The sequence below is a fragment of the Neomonachus schauinslandi genome, chromosome 6, assembly GCF_002201575.2.
Source record: "Neomonachus schauinslandi chromosome 6, ASM220157v2, whole genome shotgun sequence".
Lineage (NCBI taxonomy): Eukaryota > Metazoa > Chordata > Mammalia > Carnivora > Phocidae > Neomonachus > Neomonachus schauinslandi.
In genome coordinates, this window is record NC_058408.1 from 31028429 (window position 1) to 31050631 (window position 22203).

The 22203-nt window shown below is 36.5% G+C and overlaps 1 protein-coding gene across 2 annotated transcripts; it reads left to right on the plus strand.

Moving 5' to 3' along the window:
* Nucleotides 1-1674: 1674 nt before the first annotated feature.
* ATP6V1G3 (ATPase H+ transporting V1 subunit G3) lies at nucleotides 1675-19392 on the plus strand. Of its 2 annotated transcripts, XM_021682489.1 has the most exons (4): nucleotides 1675-1756; nucleotides 10721-10738; nucleotides 12685-12785; nucleotides 19219-19392. In XM_021682489.1, the coding sequence occupies exons 1-4, from the start codon at nucleotides 1675-1677 to the stop codon at nucleotides 19390-19392; spliced, it is 375 nt and encodes a 124-aa protein (XP_021538164.1). The 2 variants fall into 2 exon arrangements, with proteins under 2 accessions (XP_021538164.1, XP_021538166.1); XM_021682491.1 differs by lacking the exon at nucleotides 10721-10738.
* The last annotated feature ends 2811 nt before the right edge of the window (nucleotides 19393-22203 follow it).

Consider the following 22203-nt stretch of genomic DNA (forward strand, 5'->3'; position numbering starts at 1 on the left):
CTAACATTGGGTAATTCTTTTGTTCCATTCAATATCTAGGTTATTGAAAATTTGTCATGACTGCTATCCAGCATTACGTACAGGATTCTGATAGGAGTATGAGAACTTTGTCAACTAAAATTTAATCAATATATTGCTGAGTTCCAAGTGTTTGAATTTGCTAATAGTATAGTTAGTCTCAGTGTGAATCATTGATGTATATTACCTGATGGTAGTGGCAGGAAGTGATGTTAAGCATTTTATGCATTTTACATAATATATATTTTCTGTTCTAATACTAACTGATGCCTAAAACAAGCCTAATCTGACACTGATGAACTACACTCCAGTTTGCCTTCACTTTTGCTCCTATGCATTTGAAGTATCTATTACCAGAGCTGTATTTGTTCACATATCTGTTTATTCCAATTACACCAATTATTGTAATTATGCAATAAAAATTAAATTTTATAAACTGACTAAATATGAATGCGAAAAGAAAGAAAGGTATTCCTGTGAAAAAGAGCTGATCCTTTGAGAAAGATTTGCTAAAGATGACGTACACATAACATTGTGCTACAGGCATGGATGATGGGATAACTCTAAACTTAGGGGAAAGTTAACATTAAAACCTTAACGGAATTAGCTCTCAGATTGTTTTACAATTATTTTGAAATCCATGCACCCTATTGAAAGAAATTCAACCTGGTGTTTATAGTGAGGCAATTGATGTGTAGTAAATGGAAGAAATAATATGTGAAATCCCAATTTGCAAACCATTTCAGGAAAAAAAAAAAGCCTTGACCACAAGTCAAAAGATTAGCTTTTCATTTCACGTAACAATTTTAGATACATATAAAATGGTATTCTATGATTTTGCACTGTGATCAACATTCTCATTGTCCCGGTCACTACTGGATTGAATCAAATCAAGCAAGATGGATTTCACTGTACTATCTTAGGACAACACCCAGTATAAACACTGAGTAATATAAAATACATGTTTAGATTATTTTAATTTAACCTCAAAACCTACAGTTATAATTTCTCTTCATGTTGATTTTGTCACCACACTAAGATCTCCCTGGAACTCCAGCATATAGCATTACGAAAAAAGCAACACAATGCCCCAAAGAAATCTTTTCATTCCTATCACCTGAGGCCTACAGAAAGAAAAGAATAGATTCCTAGCCTATCTTCTGTGCACAAAGTCAGAAAGTCTCCTTCCTAGCGAAGGTTAATAAAATTTGCCCTAAGCAGATAATTGAATCTCTAGAAACAAATAGAGGAAAAAACCCTAAAACCAGAACTGCATGGACAAGGAAAAAAAAAGGTCTTGCAACTTGAAAGAAAAATTTAGTAAACAAATCAATATTTCCTGGAAGAAGAAGGAAGCTAATCTTCCAAAAGGCATCTTACTCATTTTTTATTTATTTCTCTTATTTCATAGCAAATACTGAAGTTGGCTGAAAGGACAAGTTTTCAGCTTCCCCATTTTGACTTAACTTGTTTTTCTGGATTCCACCCTTGGGCTCTCCTTGGGGCCCAGCGATCTGGCCCAGTCAGACCATTTTGAAACAAACACCCATGTTTAGAACTCACCGTTGACACAACAACCTGAGTTATGTGGTGATTTAGATAAATACCACCACTTTCCAGATTTCACAGAAGCCACCTAACTCAAAGCAGGCTGCCATGACCAGCCAGTCTCAGGGGATCCACCAGCTCCTTCAGGCAGAAAAAAGGGCCAAGGACAAGCTAGAGGAAGCCAAGAAGAGTAAGTCTCCATTCTGTCTGACCTATGAGGGATTTGTCACAAAATGGGTGAGGGGGATGCAGCGAAATGAGCATAGACCTCTAGGGGCAGGCAGACTCTGGCTAAAACTTTGGCTCCACCATATCCCTCAGAAACCTTGGGCCAATTCACTGAAACTACCCAGTCATATGTCCCTATGGCCATAGTGGGGATGAAATCCTCTGACTCAGAGCCTTTGGAGAGGTTATGTGCTAAGTGAAATGATAATGGACATTGAAGTTACAGGGAGACATGACCTTGAGTTTTGTCTCTGCAACTTCCATAATGTTGCCACGCCTCAGTCTCTCAGTATTGTGAATGATTAAGAGACAACTTCCAGAATGAATCTACTTACTAGAGAGAGAACTTGAGCAAGTTACTTACCCTCCATACACACCAGTTTCTGTTTCTGTAAAATTGTGATAATTAACATTTAATAGCTCATTCCCATCCCTCTTTTAATGGCTTTTAATTTCCAATATTTTAATAATATTTCCACTTTATTCTCACTTTCTAACTTTCTTTTTATTTAGTCATACATCTGTATATTAGCACAGAATGTTCTCAATAAAGGTCAACCCCCTTCCTACTCCCTTTGATATTCACCACAAAGATATGAATGAGATGTTACTATTATTTCAATTTTATGTATTTAGAAACTGAAGTTCATTATTTGCCAAAGGTCATATTTTAAAAATAGAAAACACCATGCAGGCACCACATTTAATTCTTACCTTATTTACTCCTCACACCAACTTTTACTGCAAAGACAAAATGTGATGCTTAGATAAATTATGCAGCTTGCACAAGGTCCCACAGAGGGTAAAGGGTATAGACAAGATTTGGACGGAGTTTGATCCCCAAGCAAGGATTGTAACTGTACTATACAAAATTTATATAATTTTCATTATGAATAAACTAACATGTTGTAGATCAACAACTCATATTCAGGTTCTCTGGGCCAAGACCTATGTTTTCTCCACTATCTCATTTCATATCACATCATTACTTAATCTATAATAATTTGTGCCATTTACCTTCTTCCTAATTATATGTCTTGTATCTGCAATTTGATTCAAAGTTCAGCAAGATAGGGCCATGTCTTAAAAGTGTTGCTTATGTGACTCTTGGGATGAATATAGTGACGGGAATAGAGTAGGTAGTGACAAAAGCTTGTTAAAATGGATCGAATGAGATGTGGGAACAATATATTATAATGTAAGAGAGGAAGCCAGGAGTGAGGCAGTACTCAATCTGCTGGGTTTTTGACCACAGGTAAAATCATTTTTCTTTCCTAAGTTGATTTCCTGAGCTGTCAGCAATGTAGGCACCAACAACAGCAAAAGGAAGACTCCATGTGGAAAGACCTAGAAAAGAAAAGGAAGGATAAGAAATTAAGACAAACTTTACCTACTTCTCCATTTCTTTTTCTATAACAAACTATGCAAATGACTGCAAAATGGTATGGCATTTATATATTATGCTGCAAAAATATTAATATATTCCATTAAAGGGGGCTGCTTCAGATCTCAGTGAAGTTGTTACATAATACAATATAGGGTATAAATGTTTCGCCTTAAGGGATGTAGACAAGGGTTTATAGACCTGATATATCAGGAATTCTCCTGAAGGCTGTTAGGTCTGTGGAAATGAAATATATAGGTCCCTACTCTCGACACTCACCAGCTACGAGAGAACATTGTGGCTGGGGTGGGGTGGGGGGAGATTGTGAATAGACTCGAAAAGCTGGGATGTGAGGCAACAGAGTAGAAAAAGCATTGGCTTTTTCTTATGTTTCTGTGTATAAGTCATTTAGAATCTCTGAGTTTCACTCTTCTTTTTTAATAGAAATATAAGATATATATGATATACATAAATATCAGGGTTATACATATGGCCATGATGTTTTAAGGATCAGAAAACTACCTAAGAGTGCAATTGAAAAAATTATTTTTAACTTACATAATACGTATACTTGAATATTAGTATAAGTTATAAAAGTAAAGGAATGGAATAAAAGAACAGGACAAACCAGTTTCATTTCTTTTTACAACTGCCTCCACTTCTGGTCAGCTTTTCCTGTAATGAGGGAGACTTGGACTGCTTCTAGTAGATGGCTGGTAAAGCGCAGATATCTGCCTCTGTTCATTGATTACAGATTAAATTATATTTGTTAGTTTTTTTTTTAAGATTTTGTTTATTTATTTGAGAGAGAGAGAGAGAGACCAAGCAGCGAGGAGGGGCAGAGAGAGAAAGAGAGAGAGAGAAGCAGACTCCTTGATGAGCAGGGAGTCCAAGTAGGGGCTCAATCCCAGGACCTGGAGATTATGACCTGAGCCAAAGGCAGATGCTTAACTGACTGAGCCACTCAGGCACCCCAATTATATTAATTAGTTAAGACAAAAAAAATTTTTATGTGCAAAATAACCTTGCTGTTTGGTTAAATTTAGATGGAATCACAGTAGGTTGGCACTATTTTAAATTACCTTATTTGAAGTTAACACTTTTCCCCTTAAAAATTGTTCATTAATCAAAACATAAAAGTGAGTATGTTGGTCCAAGACAAGTTACATTTTTACAGAAGAATATCAGACCTGCCCTGGAGCTCCAGGTGTGGGGAACTGAACAACTCCCATCAGAATTAGATTAGAAATTCAAGACACCATCATCAGTAGGAGGAGCAGAGACTTATATTTCTCTGAAATATAAGGCGTTTTTACTTGTAGTTATGACTTTTTATGAGATCAGTATTTATTCCATTTACACCCTTTACAAACTTAAACTCTACAGCTCTTTTGAAATACTCAAATACACGTGACTCCACATCACATAAAGAACAAATTATTTTCAAAGGTGAACCATAGCTTTCTCACAAATAAACACTCAATCTGTCTACTTTGGCAGCTGCCAAAAATAGTGTTTGTGTTTAACTCAAAATTACAACTTGCATGACGGGATATAGATCAAAAGATGTGATAAACAATGTAAATGTTCAAATCTGAATATGAGAAAAACTGAACAAGCGGGTATATTTAAAATGTTCTAAAAGCAATAGATAATCTTAATAAAAGTGAAGGACATCCAGAATTTTCTACCAAGATAGAAAATGGTCACCACTCACTCCCTGGAGCTGCTGTGCCTGGTTACAAATCCAGCTTTTGCCTCCTACTAGGGGGGTGAATTGGCCAGGTCCTCTTCTAACCTCACTGTGATTTCCTCAGCCTCAAAATGGAGGTAACAGTGTCTACCTCATGGAGTTGTCATAATTCCCAGAGTTAATACCTATAAAGGACTTAAAACACCTCTTGGTACATAGCAAGTGCTCAATAAATGTTAGCTATGGATATTCTTCCACTACTTAATAAAAAGAATTCTGTTGAAAAATACAGCAAAATAACAGAGTCCCATTGATCTCTTAGGCACAGTCTTCTCGGAGGACCTCATTGAATTATACACAAGTGCAAAATATATTCTTTTTTTTAAAAGATTTTATTTATTTATTTGACAGAGGGAGACACAACGAGAGAGGGAACACAAGCAGGGGGAGTGGGAGAGGGAGAAGCAGGCTCCCCGCCGAGCAGGGAGCCCAATGCAGGGCTTGATCCCAGGACCCTGGGATCATGACCTGAGCCGAAGGCAGACGCTTAACAACTGAGCCACCCAGGTGCCCCCAAAATATATTCTTAAGACAATATTTTAACTATCTACTTTTATAATATGTCAGCTAACACAGTAAAGCAGATTTCGTTTTTGTGGGCTTATAGGATGCCAGCCATCAATATTTTTTTAAATCAGGTAATTGCTTATTTGTTTCCAAATATGCAGATATTCCAAATTATTTAAACAACCACCTTGATTTGATTTAATAAATTCTTCTCTATGCATGTGAGTGCTTTGGTTCATGAAGACATGACTTTTAATAAACTAATAAAATAAAAGTTGCTGTATTCAAATTTCATGGCCCTGTCTTGTGTGTTTTGTAGGCCTGTAAATTTTTTCTTTCTTTACAGTCCACATACTAATGGGGTATTTGTAAGTATACTGGACTTTCATTTCTTCAAGTGGGTCATATTAAAATAATAGCCACAGAACATTTTCATCTAGTAATAGCATTTGATTATATGCAATCAAGATCTACACAAAAATACGTACGATTTTTTTAAATAAGGAAAATACAAGTACAAAGAATAGCAGAGGAAACACCAAGAAAGCAAAGATATGAAATGAGAGATTAGGGTCAGCAGAGAAGCTCTGTAACAATCACAGGCACCAAAAGAGAGGTTGCTTCATTGTTTTTCTGGTGACATTACTTTTTCCAATGTTTGTAGCAGGTGAGCAAAATAATAACATTCTTTGAACCACACTGGTTTTCATAATATTAACAATCCCCAAAAGCCCAGAAAAGCTGTTGTTGTTTCTCTTCTGCATGGTATAACAGAATCAAAACGATTATTAGTCACATATAGAAATCTCCAAACATTCCCAAAGTGCTCTTTGTTTTCCTACCAAGTCAAGGTAGCTTCTGTCCTGTTTATGCATATTTTTGTCAGGTGTCTCATTCATTCGGATACCTACTCTTCCAACCACACTCCGGTATCTGGCTTTGTTTCCAATGCTCAACTGACATTGTTGTCTGTTCCTCACTGAGCCTCTGTATTATTTTCCTAGGGCTTCTGTAACAATTACCACATACAGGATGGCTTAAAACAACAGAAGTGTATTATCTCACAGTTCTGGAGGCCAGATGTCCAAACACAAGGTGCCGGCAGGGTTGGTCCCTTGTGGAGGCACTAAAGGGGAATCTGTCCTAGCTTCTGGTGACTGCCAGCAAGTCTTGGCATTCCTTGGTTTGCAGCTGCATCATTCTAATCTTTGCCTCTGTAATTACAGACCTCCTTCCTTATGTGTCTTCCGCATGCCTCTATGTCTCTACCTCCAAATCTCCCTCTCCTATAAGGACACCAGCTATAGGCCCCATCTTAAATCAGTGTGATCTCATCTTAACTTGATTACATCTGCAAACACTTTATTTCCAAATAAGGTCACATTCACAGTACCGGGGTAAGGATTTAAACATATCCTTTTGAAGGACACAGTTCAACTCACAACATCTTCTAGTTGTCAAATCCACTTGACTGTCTTGAGCCTTATCTCTTTGTTCCCCGTTGTAAGTGAAAACTTCTCACAGAAGTTACCTATATTCCTTGTGTTTACATTTTTCATTCCATTTTCTCCTGAACCCACTTTTTTCATTAATTTTTTTTATTTGAGTATAGTTAACATACAATATAGTGATTCCTCTTCTCTATACGTTATCCTGCACTCACCACAAGTAGAGCTGCCATCTGTCACCACAGAACATTATGACAATATCATTGACTATATTCTTTATGCTGTGCCTTTTATTCTTATGATGCATTCATCCCATAACCGGAAGCCTGTATCTCCCATTCCTCTTCACCCATTTTGCTCATCCACCCACCCCCCTCCCTTCTGGCAACCATCATTTTGTTCTCTGTACTTGTAGGTCTAATTCTGCTTTTCGTTTATTTATTCATTTGTGTTTTTTTAGATTCTGCATATGAGTGAAATCATATGGTATTTGTTTTTCTCAGTCTGACTGACTTCACTTAGCATAATACCCTCTTTAATCAGACTTTTGTCCCTACAACTCCACCAAAGCTCCCTTTGCCAAGACCACAAACATTGCTAAACCTTTTATTAATTAAATATCTCAGTCACAACTGGATCCCTCTTTTATCTTTGAAACGCTTCCTTTATTTGACTTTGGGACACCACTTTCACGGTTGGCTTTCTGTCATCTTTCCAGTCTCTAAAGTTGGGCTCCAAATTTGGACCTATTTTCTTCTATATCTGGAGATACTTCCTATGTGATCCCATCTAATCCCATGGCTCTAAACACCAGCTGCATGAATGATGATTCCTAAACTTGGTATCTCTAGCCCTCATTGCTTCCTCAATCTCCAGATTCATGTAAACATCAGCCTTCTCACCATTGCCACTAGATGTTTAATAAGCATCTCAGTTAAACTACATTCTTGACTCTACTCCCAAAATTAAATGTTAGAGTCACCATTGCCTTATCTCTGTCTCTCATGTTTATTCATTGACTCTGCCTTCAAAGTATATATAACTTCTTACCAACTCCTCTGTTACTTTACTATTTCCAGCAATCATTAACATTTATCTGAGCTATCGCAGTGGATTTCAAACTGGTCTTCCTATGTCTCCCCTGCCCCTACAATCTGTTCTCACCACACCCAGTCAAAGAAATCCTTTTAAATCATATATAATATTATGCCACACCTTTGCTAAAAACCCTTCATGAATTTAGCGTCTCAAGAAACAAACACTGTATCATGCCCCAGGAGCTCTATGTGACCTGGTGTCGGTGCTACCTCTCTGATATCATCTCCTAACATTCAATCATCTCATTCGCTTTGTTCCAGCCGTGACAGCATTTTTGCTGTTTCTCGAGCATGTCACATACCCGGGGTATTTGCATCTGCTGTTGCCTCTGCTTGGAATGCCCTCCCCCTTTAGATACTTGCATGGCTCATTGTCTTATTCCTCCAGGTCTCTGCTCATATATCTCTTCATCCAAAAGACACTACTTACCTAAATTAACACCCACCATCTCTCTATCCTTTAGGCTCCTTCTTTCTTCTTCTTGGTACTTATTATCTCTATCATATCATACACTACCTGTTTTCTAGCTCCCCTTAATGTGTTCAGAAACAAGCTCCATGAGAAGAGAAAGTTTGTCTGTTTATGGTTTTTCACTGCTGTATTTATAGATCTAGAAACAGCGTGTGGCACATAGAGGATATTCGATAACATTGGTTGTTTAAATGTCTCTTTTTTCCATTCTCTTCAGCATTTGACACTGTTGGCCACATCCTTCTTGAATGTTCGTTTGGTTTCCCCTACTTCTCTGACCGCTAACTCTCAGGCTCCTCCTGAGGGTCCTCTTCCTTTTCTCATCTCTTGAATGTTGGCATCCCCCCAGATTGAGACCTTAGCTCTCTTTTCTCTTCATTCTGTATACACTCCCTTGGTTTCAGTCCAAATCCCATTGCTATGACAAGCACCTACACAAACCCAGATGACCGACATGCAGATCTTTGTCTCCATTTCAAAACTTGCTTCTGGATCCAAACTTGTCTGTCCAGATGCCTTCAATACCTCCACTTGCATGTCCTCAGGGAAGCCTACAGAGGCTTTTCTAGTGACAGCCTGAGGACTGTTCCTCAAACTCACATTGTATTCATTGTTTTTATTCCTAACAAAAAGTCCCCAGAAATTGCGCTTATTTTCCTAGTAATGATTAAAAATAATCAAATAGCTGTTCTTTGTTATGCATTTTATTTATATTTTTTCCTAATACATATAATGATTCATTGCAGTAGATTATTAAATCTGTTTTGTGATTGAGAAAACTCAGGCTCAGACACACTAACTTGCTCAAGGTTACAAGGCTTCCAATATCTCATTTTAGCTGTACACTAATCACAAAAAGATTCCAGAACCAATTTAACAATCTGGTCAACAGAATGGGCCTCCCTGTGTCTCAAGGGCTCATTTGCATTTGGGATACTCAATTCACTTGGCATCTCCTAACCACAAAGCCAGGAAGAGTCCATCCTTGAGCCTTGACCACCCTCCTCACTCCCACATGGAGTTCAGTTTTAACCTGCCCAAATTGATTTTTTCATTCTTTTCCCACAAATCCCCTGGAAATCAAACATCTCTCCTTCTCTCTCCTTCCCACAAAATTTCCTGTAAAATATCTCAATAAGGGCATGTTGAACGTAAGACATATTTGCATGACAAGCCGCATGTCTAAAAATGAAATGCATTATTAAGGTGCAGCTGTTTACAAAGAATGTCCAAAAGTATCTTAGAAAGGGTCACTGTGCCTTGTTCTAATCTCCAAAATGGACTATTTGTCCCCGTGGCTGTCCTGCCTAAAAAGTCCATTCAGCTCAATCATTCCCTCCTCAGAAGTTCTTCCCTGACCTCCCTTGGCAGCCTCCTCTGACCGCCACTCTACATATCTGTGTTCCGTTGTTTATATTTTTGATTTACCTTAATAACATAAGACATAACACGACTACTGGGATGAAAGGCAAGCACAGATTGTCTAGAATTTAGACATGATGCTAATTTCCATAAACTTGTGGTTTTTAACTGCCATGGAAGAAACAGAACCAAAACATACGTTCCATGGTTTTTGTAACTCATTATGTGTATTCTTCACAATTTTATGTATTTTATAGTTTCCTCTTGGAAGCCGGAAATCGTACACATTTCCAAATTACACTGACTTTATGCCAACTGGAGGCAAGGGCCATATCATACGCATTTCTCTACCCTCTGTTTGTAGCGGAATATATAGTAGGTGTTCAGTACACGTGGAATGAATAATGGATGGACGAATCAAAACAGTCCTTTCCTGCCCCACTCTGGAGCACCTGCTTGAGTAATATTCAAAATCATGATGCAAAAGATAACCACATTTTTTAAACCAAACATTAGAACATTTGGTTTCATAGCATATACGACCTTGTAAGAATTTGGGGACCAAATATTTGATTGTCATATTTAAAAATCTGGGCTTTCGCATATGGTCACCCCTCTGTTTGCTACAGAAAGTATTGAGAAATAAGAACATAAACCTAAACGCCGCTTGGGATACAGTAGCCATATTTTTAATGCTTAAGAAGAAAGAGGTATAACATTAAAATTTGGAAATCCTCATACAAAGAGAAGCAAGCTAGAGGTTAATAGGAGCTGATTTGATGCATGCATTTTGCTTCACCTCGAGGGAAACTGCAGGCTTGAGGCTCCAGTTTCTTCCCCTGGATTAAATCAGGTGTAGCTTAGGCAGGCTCTCACGCAGCAGCAGCTGCTGAGTCTGTCCAGAAAACGGCTGCGCCAGCAGCGATTTCCCCGCGGCCCTCCTGTTTAACTGAATGAGAACCAGCAGGTGACTGGTGCCATGACGGGGGAATCACAGACCCGCTCTCAGCCGGTCACTGTGTGGCGGAGCTAATAGACACCCTTTTAAGTGGCGCCCTGGATTCTGCTCAGGGATAGGGCATGCAGAGGTTTTCCTATTATTATTATTATTTTCATGTCCTAGAGTTGTGACTTTGAAACCAATGTTTTTACATATTATGTAATTAACATGGCGAAGTAGTGATGTCTCATGTAATTTATTTTATAAAGTGATTATGTATCTTACAACCCATTATTACTAAGAAATTGTTAATACACCTTAAATATATTTTTGTCCTAATGTTAATGACAAGCAGTGATAAGAAAGAGAGCCGGGGATCAAGGAACAGTTTCCCTTCCCAACATACTGTGTATTTGTTCTGTGAATAGTATGTGTTTGGATGCCACAAAATGGTTAGAAATGTGGAGAATGAAGGCATCTGTATAGACAAAATGGTAATGAGCATTCATTAAGTAGGAAAAAGGTAAGCATTGCTGTTAATGTTCCATTAAGCCTCAAGCATCAGAAGAGCACTAAATTTCACCAGATCTTGGATTTTATAGGGAGTAAAGACAAAGCTAACTATCTGTTTTGAATGAGGTTTACTCAGTCCTATTCAAAGACAATAGGCATTAAAAGAGACACATGTCAATTTATAACTCAGTGAATCTATCTTTATAGAATAAATAGAATATATATATATATAGGCAACTAGCAAAGCAACTCATGCCTAGCAGGGAGAGAAATTTAGAAACTATTTACACTCAAATGCTACAAAGATATATAAAAATAAAGGCATATAAAAACATGTACGTGGATGACAGAAGTTTATGCTAAGATTTTGCTTTGTGCTACTTAATGAGAACACATTTTGTTCAAAGTCTACACAATATAACAAACAGTTGGCAAAAATTATAAACAAAAGCTTGAGACATTATCAGAGAATGTTAAATAAGCAAAAGAATGAAGGCATTTAACTGAAATTAAAAGACAATAGATTCAGATAAAAAAATTTAATACAGTTCAGAGTTTCTTTAATGATCACAAAGCATTAGGACCTAACCCCCTGAAGGTGGTGGGGGATGGGGGCATAGCAACAATTAATATTAGTCTGTAAGCCCCCAAATTTACTCTGGTTGTCAAAAAAAGTCATGTGCTTAGTTAATGATCCCTACAGCATTGTATTTGTCTGAAACTTTCATCTACATCGCTGTCTGCTGGCTTAAGGCTTACACCTTTGCTCTTAATAAAAGAAAAGAAAGCTATTTAACTAAATCTCCTAACCATTAAAAACAATTGGTTTTATGGCCACTTTCAAGTCCCCCTCAGAGAAAGCTACTACAAAAAAAAATACCTACTTTGATGTGCTGTGGGGCTTAATCAGACATTCTAGAGTCAACAAATGCTAAGAAAAAAACCCCAATAAAATGCTTTAAAAAATTGTAAGTCAGTTTGATAGAGTCTGAGTTGCATGTTTGTAGCGCTTCTGGAGATCTGCCAGTGTTAAATAGGATCCAGTTGGTGTGGACTGAAGGATTCCTGGCAGCAAATCAGGACAGAAAATCTGACCAAATAATGTCTTTTCGAATAAGTGACAGCTAAAATCTGTTCTCTGGCTCTTACTGCTGTGAGTAAATGGGCAGATATTTTATTTAAACACGTAAGTGTGAAAGAAAGTTGTCATTTCCATGTTCTGAAAAATCCAATTGAAAAAATAAGGTATTTTTCAATATTGTTTTTTAATGAAGTTTGCTATTTTAGGAAAATTTGTCAAGAAAATAATGTAGACCTCACCTATTTGTTTTTATTTTTTTTTAGAAATCAAGTTTGAAATTCCATGTCTATTTAAAAAAAAAATCATTCCTTCTATGCCACTGTTAATATTCAGGAAAAGAGAAGCGATTGAAGCAAGCTAAAGAAGAAGCTATGGCAGAAATTGACCAGTACAGAATGCAGAGAGAGAAGGAGTTTAGACTGAAACAATTTAAGGTAAGCAAGAAAGTAAACACAGCTTTTTTTAATGCAGCATAAATTATAATATATTAATATTCAAAAGGTATAATGCAGAATATCAAGGGAGAAAAATACACTGGATTGAGCAGATGCAGTTCAGCTAAGCCTGAACATCAAGCTAAATCTTACACATTCTAGAATTACTGATTTTACATTTTCACTTTCAAGGCTTTTTGATTTGCTATAGAAAGTGTCAATCAATAGCTAATATCTAATATGTGGTACCCATTAAAAATCATATTTTAAAATATTTAAATTGAAGAGCCTGGTTGAAGTATTATTCCTACCACAGATTACTGACTGACACATTTTATCAAGAAAAACACTTCAGAAAACGTATTTTTTCTATCAACGTTTACTACTACAATCAATAAAGAAGTGTTGCACACCATTACAGAATGAATTTGTTAAGCCACATCATCTTTGGTGAATTCAAGATTTACAAATGACCAAAGTAGATAGTGCTGTGTATTGCTGAAAAGGCTTCTGGTCGTTTTTTTGTTTTTTTGTTTTTTTCCTTTTCAACTGTCTGGCTTCATTCAACAAATCTTTCATGAAAATATTTTTAAAAGGGTTTTTTCCTCCACTAGCATTTTCAAAATATCTACAATTTACAGTAAAAAAAAAAATAAGTACATGAAACTTTCAGAACCAACATCCTCCCTTCTATGTTGCAACATGGACTAAAAAAAAAATTATTAAATTTCATGTGTTACAAACTAAAGTTTATATGATATGGTATGGTTTTTCCTCAGTAGAAACATAAATAAAGGCTGACACTGCAAGATAAATTACAAGCACTTTGGAAATCCCCTTATTTACAACTTTTATTTTAGTGGGAGTGGATGTGGGGCTTGTGGAGGATCAGGTAAATTGAGTCCCATGGTAGGAAAAACTTTTCCAGTGGGCTCTTTCTTTTTTCTTTTTTCTTAATTTTCTTTTTTAAAAAAGATTTTATTTATTTATTTGACACACACACACACACACACACACAGAGAATGAGCTAGGGGAGGGGCAGAGGGAGAGGGAGAAGCAGACTCCCTGCTGAGCAGGGAGCCAGATGTGGGGCTCCATCCCAGGACCCCCAGATCATGACCTGAGCCGAATGCAGACGCTTAACTGCCTGAGCCACCCAGGCACCCCCAGTGGGCTCTCTCTTAACAGAAAAAGTCCTTCCTAGAATAAAAATGGACCACTCAGCTAAAATAAATTCTTCTTACCAGTATTTCAACAAAGGCATCATAAAATCCAAAGTCTATACACAGCCCTCCATGATTGGCCCTTGGCTATCTTGCTAATCTGTCAGTTCTGAAAATGTCATGCGCTTAGGTTTTACTGTGAAACGCAGATATTTTTTAAATGCTAGTGTAAGGAAAAGCATTTCTTTATATTCTATGAAAGATTTATTGAAAGAAGCCAGCCAATTGAAAAGGAAATCATAAGGAAATAGAACAGTGTTCAGCAATGTGAAACGATATCTACTGTGGTCATTTGTAACATTTTCTATTACTTTTGTCTCTACTTGTTCTATTCTAGCCACATCTGCCTTCCAGTTCTTCCTCAAACAGACTGAACACACCATTGCCAACAGCACCTTTGCACATGTTATATTTGCTCCCTGGAATCATCTTCTTATAGACATTTTCATCCTTCTTTGATCTCTGTTCATTTGTTAACTCTCCTTTCTGATCACTTTATTTAAAACTGTGTCTTTCATTAAAAAAAGAAAGTAATTCCCCATTATAGTCATATCATGTGTCATTACTAGATACATTATATATTTACATTTTTTTACTTTTGCCTATCTTTCCTTCTGAACTATAACACCAAAATGGCAGGCTCTATGTTTTGTTCTGTCACTTTCCCCAGCAATGGAATAGTGTCTGCTCCATAGTAAGCACGCAATAAATATTCACTGAGAGAATGGGTAACTAACATTTCTTCTGTGCCTTTATCTTTCCCATTGAGTCCTGTCATGACCCATGACATATTGGGACCTGAGAAAATAGTCATCCTTAATACTAACCAACATTTATTATTCTAGGCAGAATATTTCTGATGTATTTATTTCTATTTTTAAGTAGTAACAAGACTGACTGTAATTTTAGAAAGTAGTTGGGTTAAATCTCTTGAAATATTGTTTCTCCAGAAGGATCTCATAAGATGTAAATCTGGTTCAGGATATTTGTTCTCTGCTTTGGAAAATAATTAAAACTCCTCATTGCTCTCATAATTAGAGCTCTAAGCCAATTTTCCAGCTAGTTGATCAAAAGCTCACAGAGAAAGGTCAACATGCTTAGGCCTCCGCTACTTCAAGCATATTGTAAAACCATTAGCACAAGATATTCTTTCCTTGGCATGACCTCCATATGTCAGACATATTGCTATTCCAGTTAAATCTCATCATCATTAACCCAGGGCAAGTAGGAGGTCTGGGAGGAGACCCAAGAAGCCAGTTTTCTGCCTGCTGTGGGGGAGACACCTCCATGTTACTTTTTCTAGTTGCGTCTTAGCTCTTGCTAATGTATGTGTTGTTTCAATTCCCCTGATGTATCAACAGAAGCAGGTATCCCAATGTGAGTTGTTTATCAACAAATATTGTTTTATTAAAGATTTATTTATCCCTTGCTTGTCATTGTTACCAGATATAATTTCTTCTACGAAAGAAGATATTACATTGCTAAAAGGAAATCTGGACGACAGTAGAAACATGAAATCTATTGTTAATGCATGTAGAAGTTAGATGGACCATGAGTCTAAACAGAAGACATGAAAATGGTTGCCTGGGGCATCTTGAAGACTTTTGTATCTTTAGTCTTTCTTCCTGAATTCATATCATGAAAATATTCTGTTTTCCTGAAATAACCATAGATTGAGAATGTAAAACTGTGTTTTCCTTATGATAGTGGGGCCTGAAACTGAACCTCTGCTTTCTCTTAAAAAAAAAAAAAGTTTTGTTTATTTTATTTGAGAGAGAGAGTGAGTGGGGGGGGGGGGGGGGGAGGAGAAGGAAGAGGGAGAGAATCTCCAAGCAGACTGCCTGCTGAGCAGAGTCCAACGCACAATTCCCAATCCCACAATTCATGAGATCATGACCTAAGCTGAAACCAAGAGTAAGATGCTTAACCAATTGAGCCACCCAGGTGCCCCCGCTCTGCTTTCTCTTAAACAGGAACATTTGAACAATTGGAACATTTGAACAATTTATAAAGAAACGTATTGAATGTTGAAAGATTTCACCAACACCATCAGTCATTTAGCTGTAAATCTATATGCATCAATCTCAATGCTGAAGCTTTGAAAATTAACAAGAAGTCCTTAAAGGGCACCCTTTGATGAAATGTACCACCCCATGTCACACAATTATTAACTTCTAATTTATATAGTGTCCCAAACATTCAGATAGCAGGCTTCTGCCAACAAGAGCAACAGAATGTAGGTAATAAGTTCTCTGTAATGCCTAGAGTTCTGATCATTCTATTCAGTTCAGCAAATATGCATTGAGCATCTACTACGCTTCAGGCAGTGGTTGAGACACTTATAATACATCAGTGGACAAGATGATTGATCCTTTGTGGAGCTTATGTTCATTCCTTTACTCTCCTGTATGGCTTAAATCAACACTGTCTGCCTATATAAAGGTATGGAATTCTTCCTGAGGAAGGCCATTTAAAATAGTATATGGTACCAGAGAAGAGGTGGGTGGGTGAAGGGTGTTAAGAGTACACTTATCTTAATGAGCGTCGGGTAATAGAATTATTGAACCACTGTACTGTACACCTGAAACTAATATAACACTGTATGTTAAGTATGCTGGAATTAAAATAAAAAATAAAGTAAAAAAATAATAAAACAGTATATGGTTGGTCACTGATATAACAATGTCTAAGAAACACTGTAGAAATTGAAATTACTGCACATCAAATAAACTCAAAAATAATATTATGTTTAATTATTCAGGATGAGACATGGACTATGGGCTACTTTTTAACGGTATTCCAATGTTTCTGGAACTGTAAAATGGATTAAAAATTAAAAAGCACAAGCAACACAATCAGTAAAAATTCATAATAATAATCACTAGTGTTTACTGATTAGTTGCTCAGGGCTAAGCTCCTTGTTACGTACCGTCTCTACTATAATCCTTTCAGAAAATCATCATATTGTCTTAGAAAAGCACATGAAGAATACAACTAATAATAGTAGCTGTCATCTGTGCATTAGACCTGCACAGTCAAAAATGGTGACCACTTCACATATATAGCTAAGGAACACTCAAAATGTAGCTCGTCCATGGGTGGGGGGGGGGGTGGGTGTAACTGGGTGATGGGCATTAAGGAGGGCACAGGATGTAATGAGCACTGGGTGTTATATACGACTGATGAATCACTGAACTCTACCTCTGAAACTAATAATACACTATATGTTAATTAATTGAATTTAAATTAAATTAAATTAAATAAAAAAAAGAAATGTAGCTAGTCCATATTAAGATGTTCTGTAAGTGTAAAATATATACCAGATTACAAAAACTTAGTATGAAAAACAACAATGCAATAATTTTTATACTGATTGTACAAGATAATAGTATTAAGAATACATTAGGTTAAATAAAATATATTATTAAAATCAATTTTGCCTCTTTCTTCTTACCTTTTTAATGTGACTCTATAAAATTTAAAATTACTTATATGGCTTGTTGGGGCACCTGGGTGGCTCAGTTGGTTAAGTGACTGACTTGGATTTCGGTTCAGGTCATGATCTCAGGGTCGTGAGATGGAGCCCCGTGGTGGGCTCCCCGCTCAGCAAGTAGTCTGCTTGAGCTTCTCTCTCTCAAAGAAAGAAATAAAATCTTTTTAAAAGATTACTTATACGGCTTGCTTTGTGGGTCATGTTACATTTCTATCGGACAATGCTGAAATAAAGAACCTAAGGTTGAAATGAATTTTTCCAAGGTCCTATAGGATAGTTGCAGCAATCTAACCTAATAATTGCTATTTTTAACACTGCTCCAAAGAAAAATAGATAATAATTTTAAAATAGTTTGTTTTATAAATTTTTCATCACTAAAGACATTGGATTTAAGACTTTTTTTGAGTTTGGTAGAATCTCACTTAAGATAGTAGATTTAGAGGAAAAATAGATTTTGGTAAAATTATTTTGGTAAGTAGTTCTCTTCCATTTTTAAACTTATTCCTAGCAAGGGAAATTCAATCCATATGTCTCTGCTCCTTGTATTCTCACTTATCAAAATGTTATTTTATAAAAGTTATTTGATGTCTTAGAAGCTAGATTTCCTTAAGTGATTTTCTCTAAACTGGGAAGCCCTTATTGCATGGAGTATAAACAAAAAAGAACTTGAACCTGATGGCCTCAATCACATTTGATTTCAAGTTTAGGACCCAGAAAGATAATGTGAATTCTAGAATTTAGAATAGTCTAAAGACCCTGAGGTAGAAGTCAATCATTAGTGGAGTCTCTTGGATTGAACTAAATGCACACTCACAGAAGAGAAAAACAAAAACAAAAACCAGCTGTGTAGCCTTAACAATACTGTTTAAGACAGGCTGAGTTTACAAAGGAGATAAATTAGGAGCTAATTGTTTGCTTAGCAAAGGATAACTTTACAAAGGGTTTCACTGCAGAATCCCTTTAAATAGGCAATCCCCTGGTGAAATTGTATTTTGGTCCAATCTCTTGGAGATAAAGGGAAATACTGGGAAACGCTGCCTATGAGAGAGCAACCAGGAAGATATATTAAACTACATCTAAAAATATAATGTAACTAAATGGACAAGTATATCTTAAGTTGAAAGAAATTCAATTTATATTAAAATTTTCAAAATTATATCTATTACCCAAAAAGAGATACCTATGCATGTCAAAGTATCTTACCAGGCATGTTGTTGCTTATCTTCCTGAAAAACAACAATCAGTTCAGATAATATATTTTAAAAATTGGCAAACCAGTTATTTGCTCTTTAAAAACCAGAAAAACTGGTTTAATGATGTCTTTCAACTTTATTTTCCAGACTTTTAATTCAGAAAAGTAAGCCATGGGGAAGATACAGGAACTGAATTGAAACTATTATAAATATATGAAAAATGTAATACATGAAAAAACTTCTGAGTATGGTATCATGATTGTGAATGTGCCTTCAGTTTATACTGCCTCAAAGCAGAAGTAACTGACCATGGCTACTTTTCATTCTTTAGGAATGTTTATCCATCTTACTTACAGTATTGGCGATTGTATCCATTCTCTGAGAAAGTTCTGGAAAAATAATATGTAAGGTGTACACCATAGAACAATCATTAATAAATAAGCCAAAACAAGTTTAACTAGTAAAACAATTACACTTTAAAATGATGTATAGTGTGGTGAATTCTGTCTGTTTTATTTTGTTAGGTAATGGGCTCTCAAAGTAATCTCTCAGAAGAAATAGAAGAGCAAACACAAGGGAAGATAAAAGAACTGAGTGGAAGCTACAACAAGTACATGGAAAGTGTGTTGAAACAGCTTTTGAACATTGTTTGTGATGTGAAGCCAGAAATCCATGTAAACTACAGAGCCACCAACTAAATGTGCACCCTACTGTTCAATAAATGGTATATGCATGCCACCTGGTTGCTTATGGTTTCAAGTTTATATTAAGAAACTTGAAATGTAAACCTTAAATTTACTAGACATCTACAGATTTCAATGTGACATAATTCACACAAGAGCACTGAATTTGAAAGCAAACAAACAAAAAGTTGTTGCATCTTTCTTGGTAACAGGCATGACTTGTCATTTAATGTGAAGTAAATCAAACATGCGGAGTAACATATTTTTTGACACTTGGCAGAAAAATATGAACCTGGCCACTTTTTAGTGAATATGTGGTTTAAAAAAAATGCTTCTTTTTAGCAATTTAGAAAATTTTTCTTTCTTGTAGTTGTTAAAAGATCATTTTTTAAAAATTTTATTATGTTATGTTAGTCACCATACAGTACATCATTAGTTTTTGATGTAGTGATCCACGATCCATTGTTTTCATATAACACCCAGTGCTCCATGCAGTACGTGCCCTCCTTAATACCCATCACCGGGCTAACCAATCCCCCCTCCCCCCTCCCCTCTAAAACCCTGTTTGTTTCTCAGGTCCATAGTCTCTCATGGTTCATCTCTCCCTCCAATTCTGCCCCCCCCCCCATTTTTCCCTTCCTTCTCCTAATGTCCTCCATGCTATTCCTTATGTTCCACAAATAAGTGAAACCATATGATAATTGACTTTCTCTGCTTGACTTTTTTCACTTAGCATAATCTCCTCCAGTCCCATCCATGTTGATGTAAAAGCCCGGTATTCATCCTTTCTGATGGCTGAGTAATATTCCATTGTATATATGGACCACATCTTCTTTATCCACTCATCTGTTGAAGGGCATCTCAGCTCTTTCCACAGTTTGGCTATTGCGGACATTGCTGCTATGAACATTGGGGTGCATATGGCCCTTCTTTTCACTACATCTGTGTCTTTGGGGTAAATACCCAGGAGTGCAATTGCTGGGTCATAGGGTAGCTCTATTTTTAAATTTTTGAGGAACCTCCACACTGTTTTCCAAAGTGGCTGTACCAACTTGCATTCCCACCAACAGTGTAAGAGGGTTCCCCTTTCTCCACAACCTCTCCAACATTTGTTGTTTCTTGCCTTGTCAATTTTTGCCATTCTAACTGGTGTAAGGTGGTATCTCAGTGTGGTTTTGATTTGGATTTCCCTGATGGCTAATGGTGATGAACATTTTTTCATGTGTCTGTTAGCCATTTGTATGTCTTCTTCAGAGAAGTGTCTTTTCATAACTTCTGCCCACTTTTTGACTTGATTATTTGTTTTTTGGGTGTTGAGTTTGAGAAGTTCTTTATAGATCTTGGATACCAGCCCTTTATCTGTAGTGTCATTTGCAAATATCTTCTCCCGTTCTGTGGGTTGCCTCTTTGTTTTGTTGACTGTTTCCTTTGCTGTGCAGAAGCTTTTTATCTTGATGAAGTCCCAAAAGTTCATTTTTGCTTTTGTTTCACTAGCTTTTGGAGATGTATCTTGAAAGAAGTTGCTGTGGCCAATGTCAAAGAGGTTACTGCCTATGTTCTCCTCTAGGATCTTGATGGATTCCTGTCTCACATTGAGGTCTTTCATCCACTTTGAGTTTATCTTTGTGAATGGTGTTAGAGAATGGTCGAGTTTCATTGTTCTGCATGTGGCTGTCCAATTTTTCCAGCACCATTTATTGAAGAGACTGTCTTTTTTCCATTGCATGTTTTTTCCTGCTTTGTCAAAGATTATTTGACCATAGAGTTGAGGGTCCATATCTGGGTTCTCTATTCTGTTCCATTGGTCTGTACGTCTGTTTTTGTGCCAGTACCATGCTGTCTTGGTGATCAGAGCTTTGTAATATAGCTTGAAATTGGGCAACGTGATGCTCCCAGCTTTGTTTTTCTTTTTCAACATTTCCTTGGTGATTCGGGGTCTTTTCTGATTCCATACAAATTTTAGGATTTTTTGTTCCAGCACTTTGAAAAATGTCATTGGAATTTTGATCGGGATGGCATTGAAGGTATAGATTGCTCTGGGTAGCATAGACATTTTAACAATATTTATTCTTCCAATCCATGAGCATGGAATATTTTTCCATCTTTTTGTGTCTTCTTCAATTTCTTTCATGAGAGTTTTGTAGTTCCTAGAGTATAGATCCTTTACCTCTTTGGTTAGGTTTATTCAGAGGTATCTTATGGTTTTTGGTGCTATTGTAAATGGAATCGTTTCTCTAATTTCTAAAAGATCATTTTTAAAGGAAGATTTGTACCTCATACAGGTATAAAATGAACAGATGTCAAAGATTTTATTTGTCATTAATCAATGAGGAAACCAGTAAGATGTTACCACTAGTTCAAATAAGAATACTAAGAATGTCATAGATAGAGAAATGAGAGATGCTTGATGATAGAAAGATAGATAGATAGATAGATGATAGATAGATAGATAGATAGATAGATAGATAGATAGATAGATAGATGATAGGGATGATAGAGAAAGAGAAATGGGTTGGTTATATAACCATCCTTTCTGCCTAACTTCAGCTAACCAGATATTCTTCTCTTTCAACTATTATTCTTTAAAAGAAAAAAGTAAATGATAATTAAATGAGGTGCTCGCATAGATGTTTAGGTTTAAAAACAAATAAAAAATTGTCCCAGGAGATGTTATGTGTTATATGTTATGAATTGAATGTTTGTACCCCCCCAAAGTTTATATGTTGAAATCTAATCCCTAGGGTCATGGTATTTGGAGGTGGGCCTTTTGGTGGGTAATTAAGTCATGAGGGTGGAGCCTTCATGATTGGAATTACTGCCCCTATA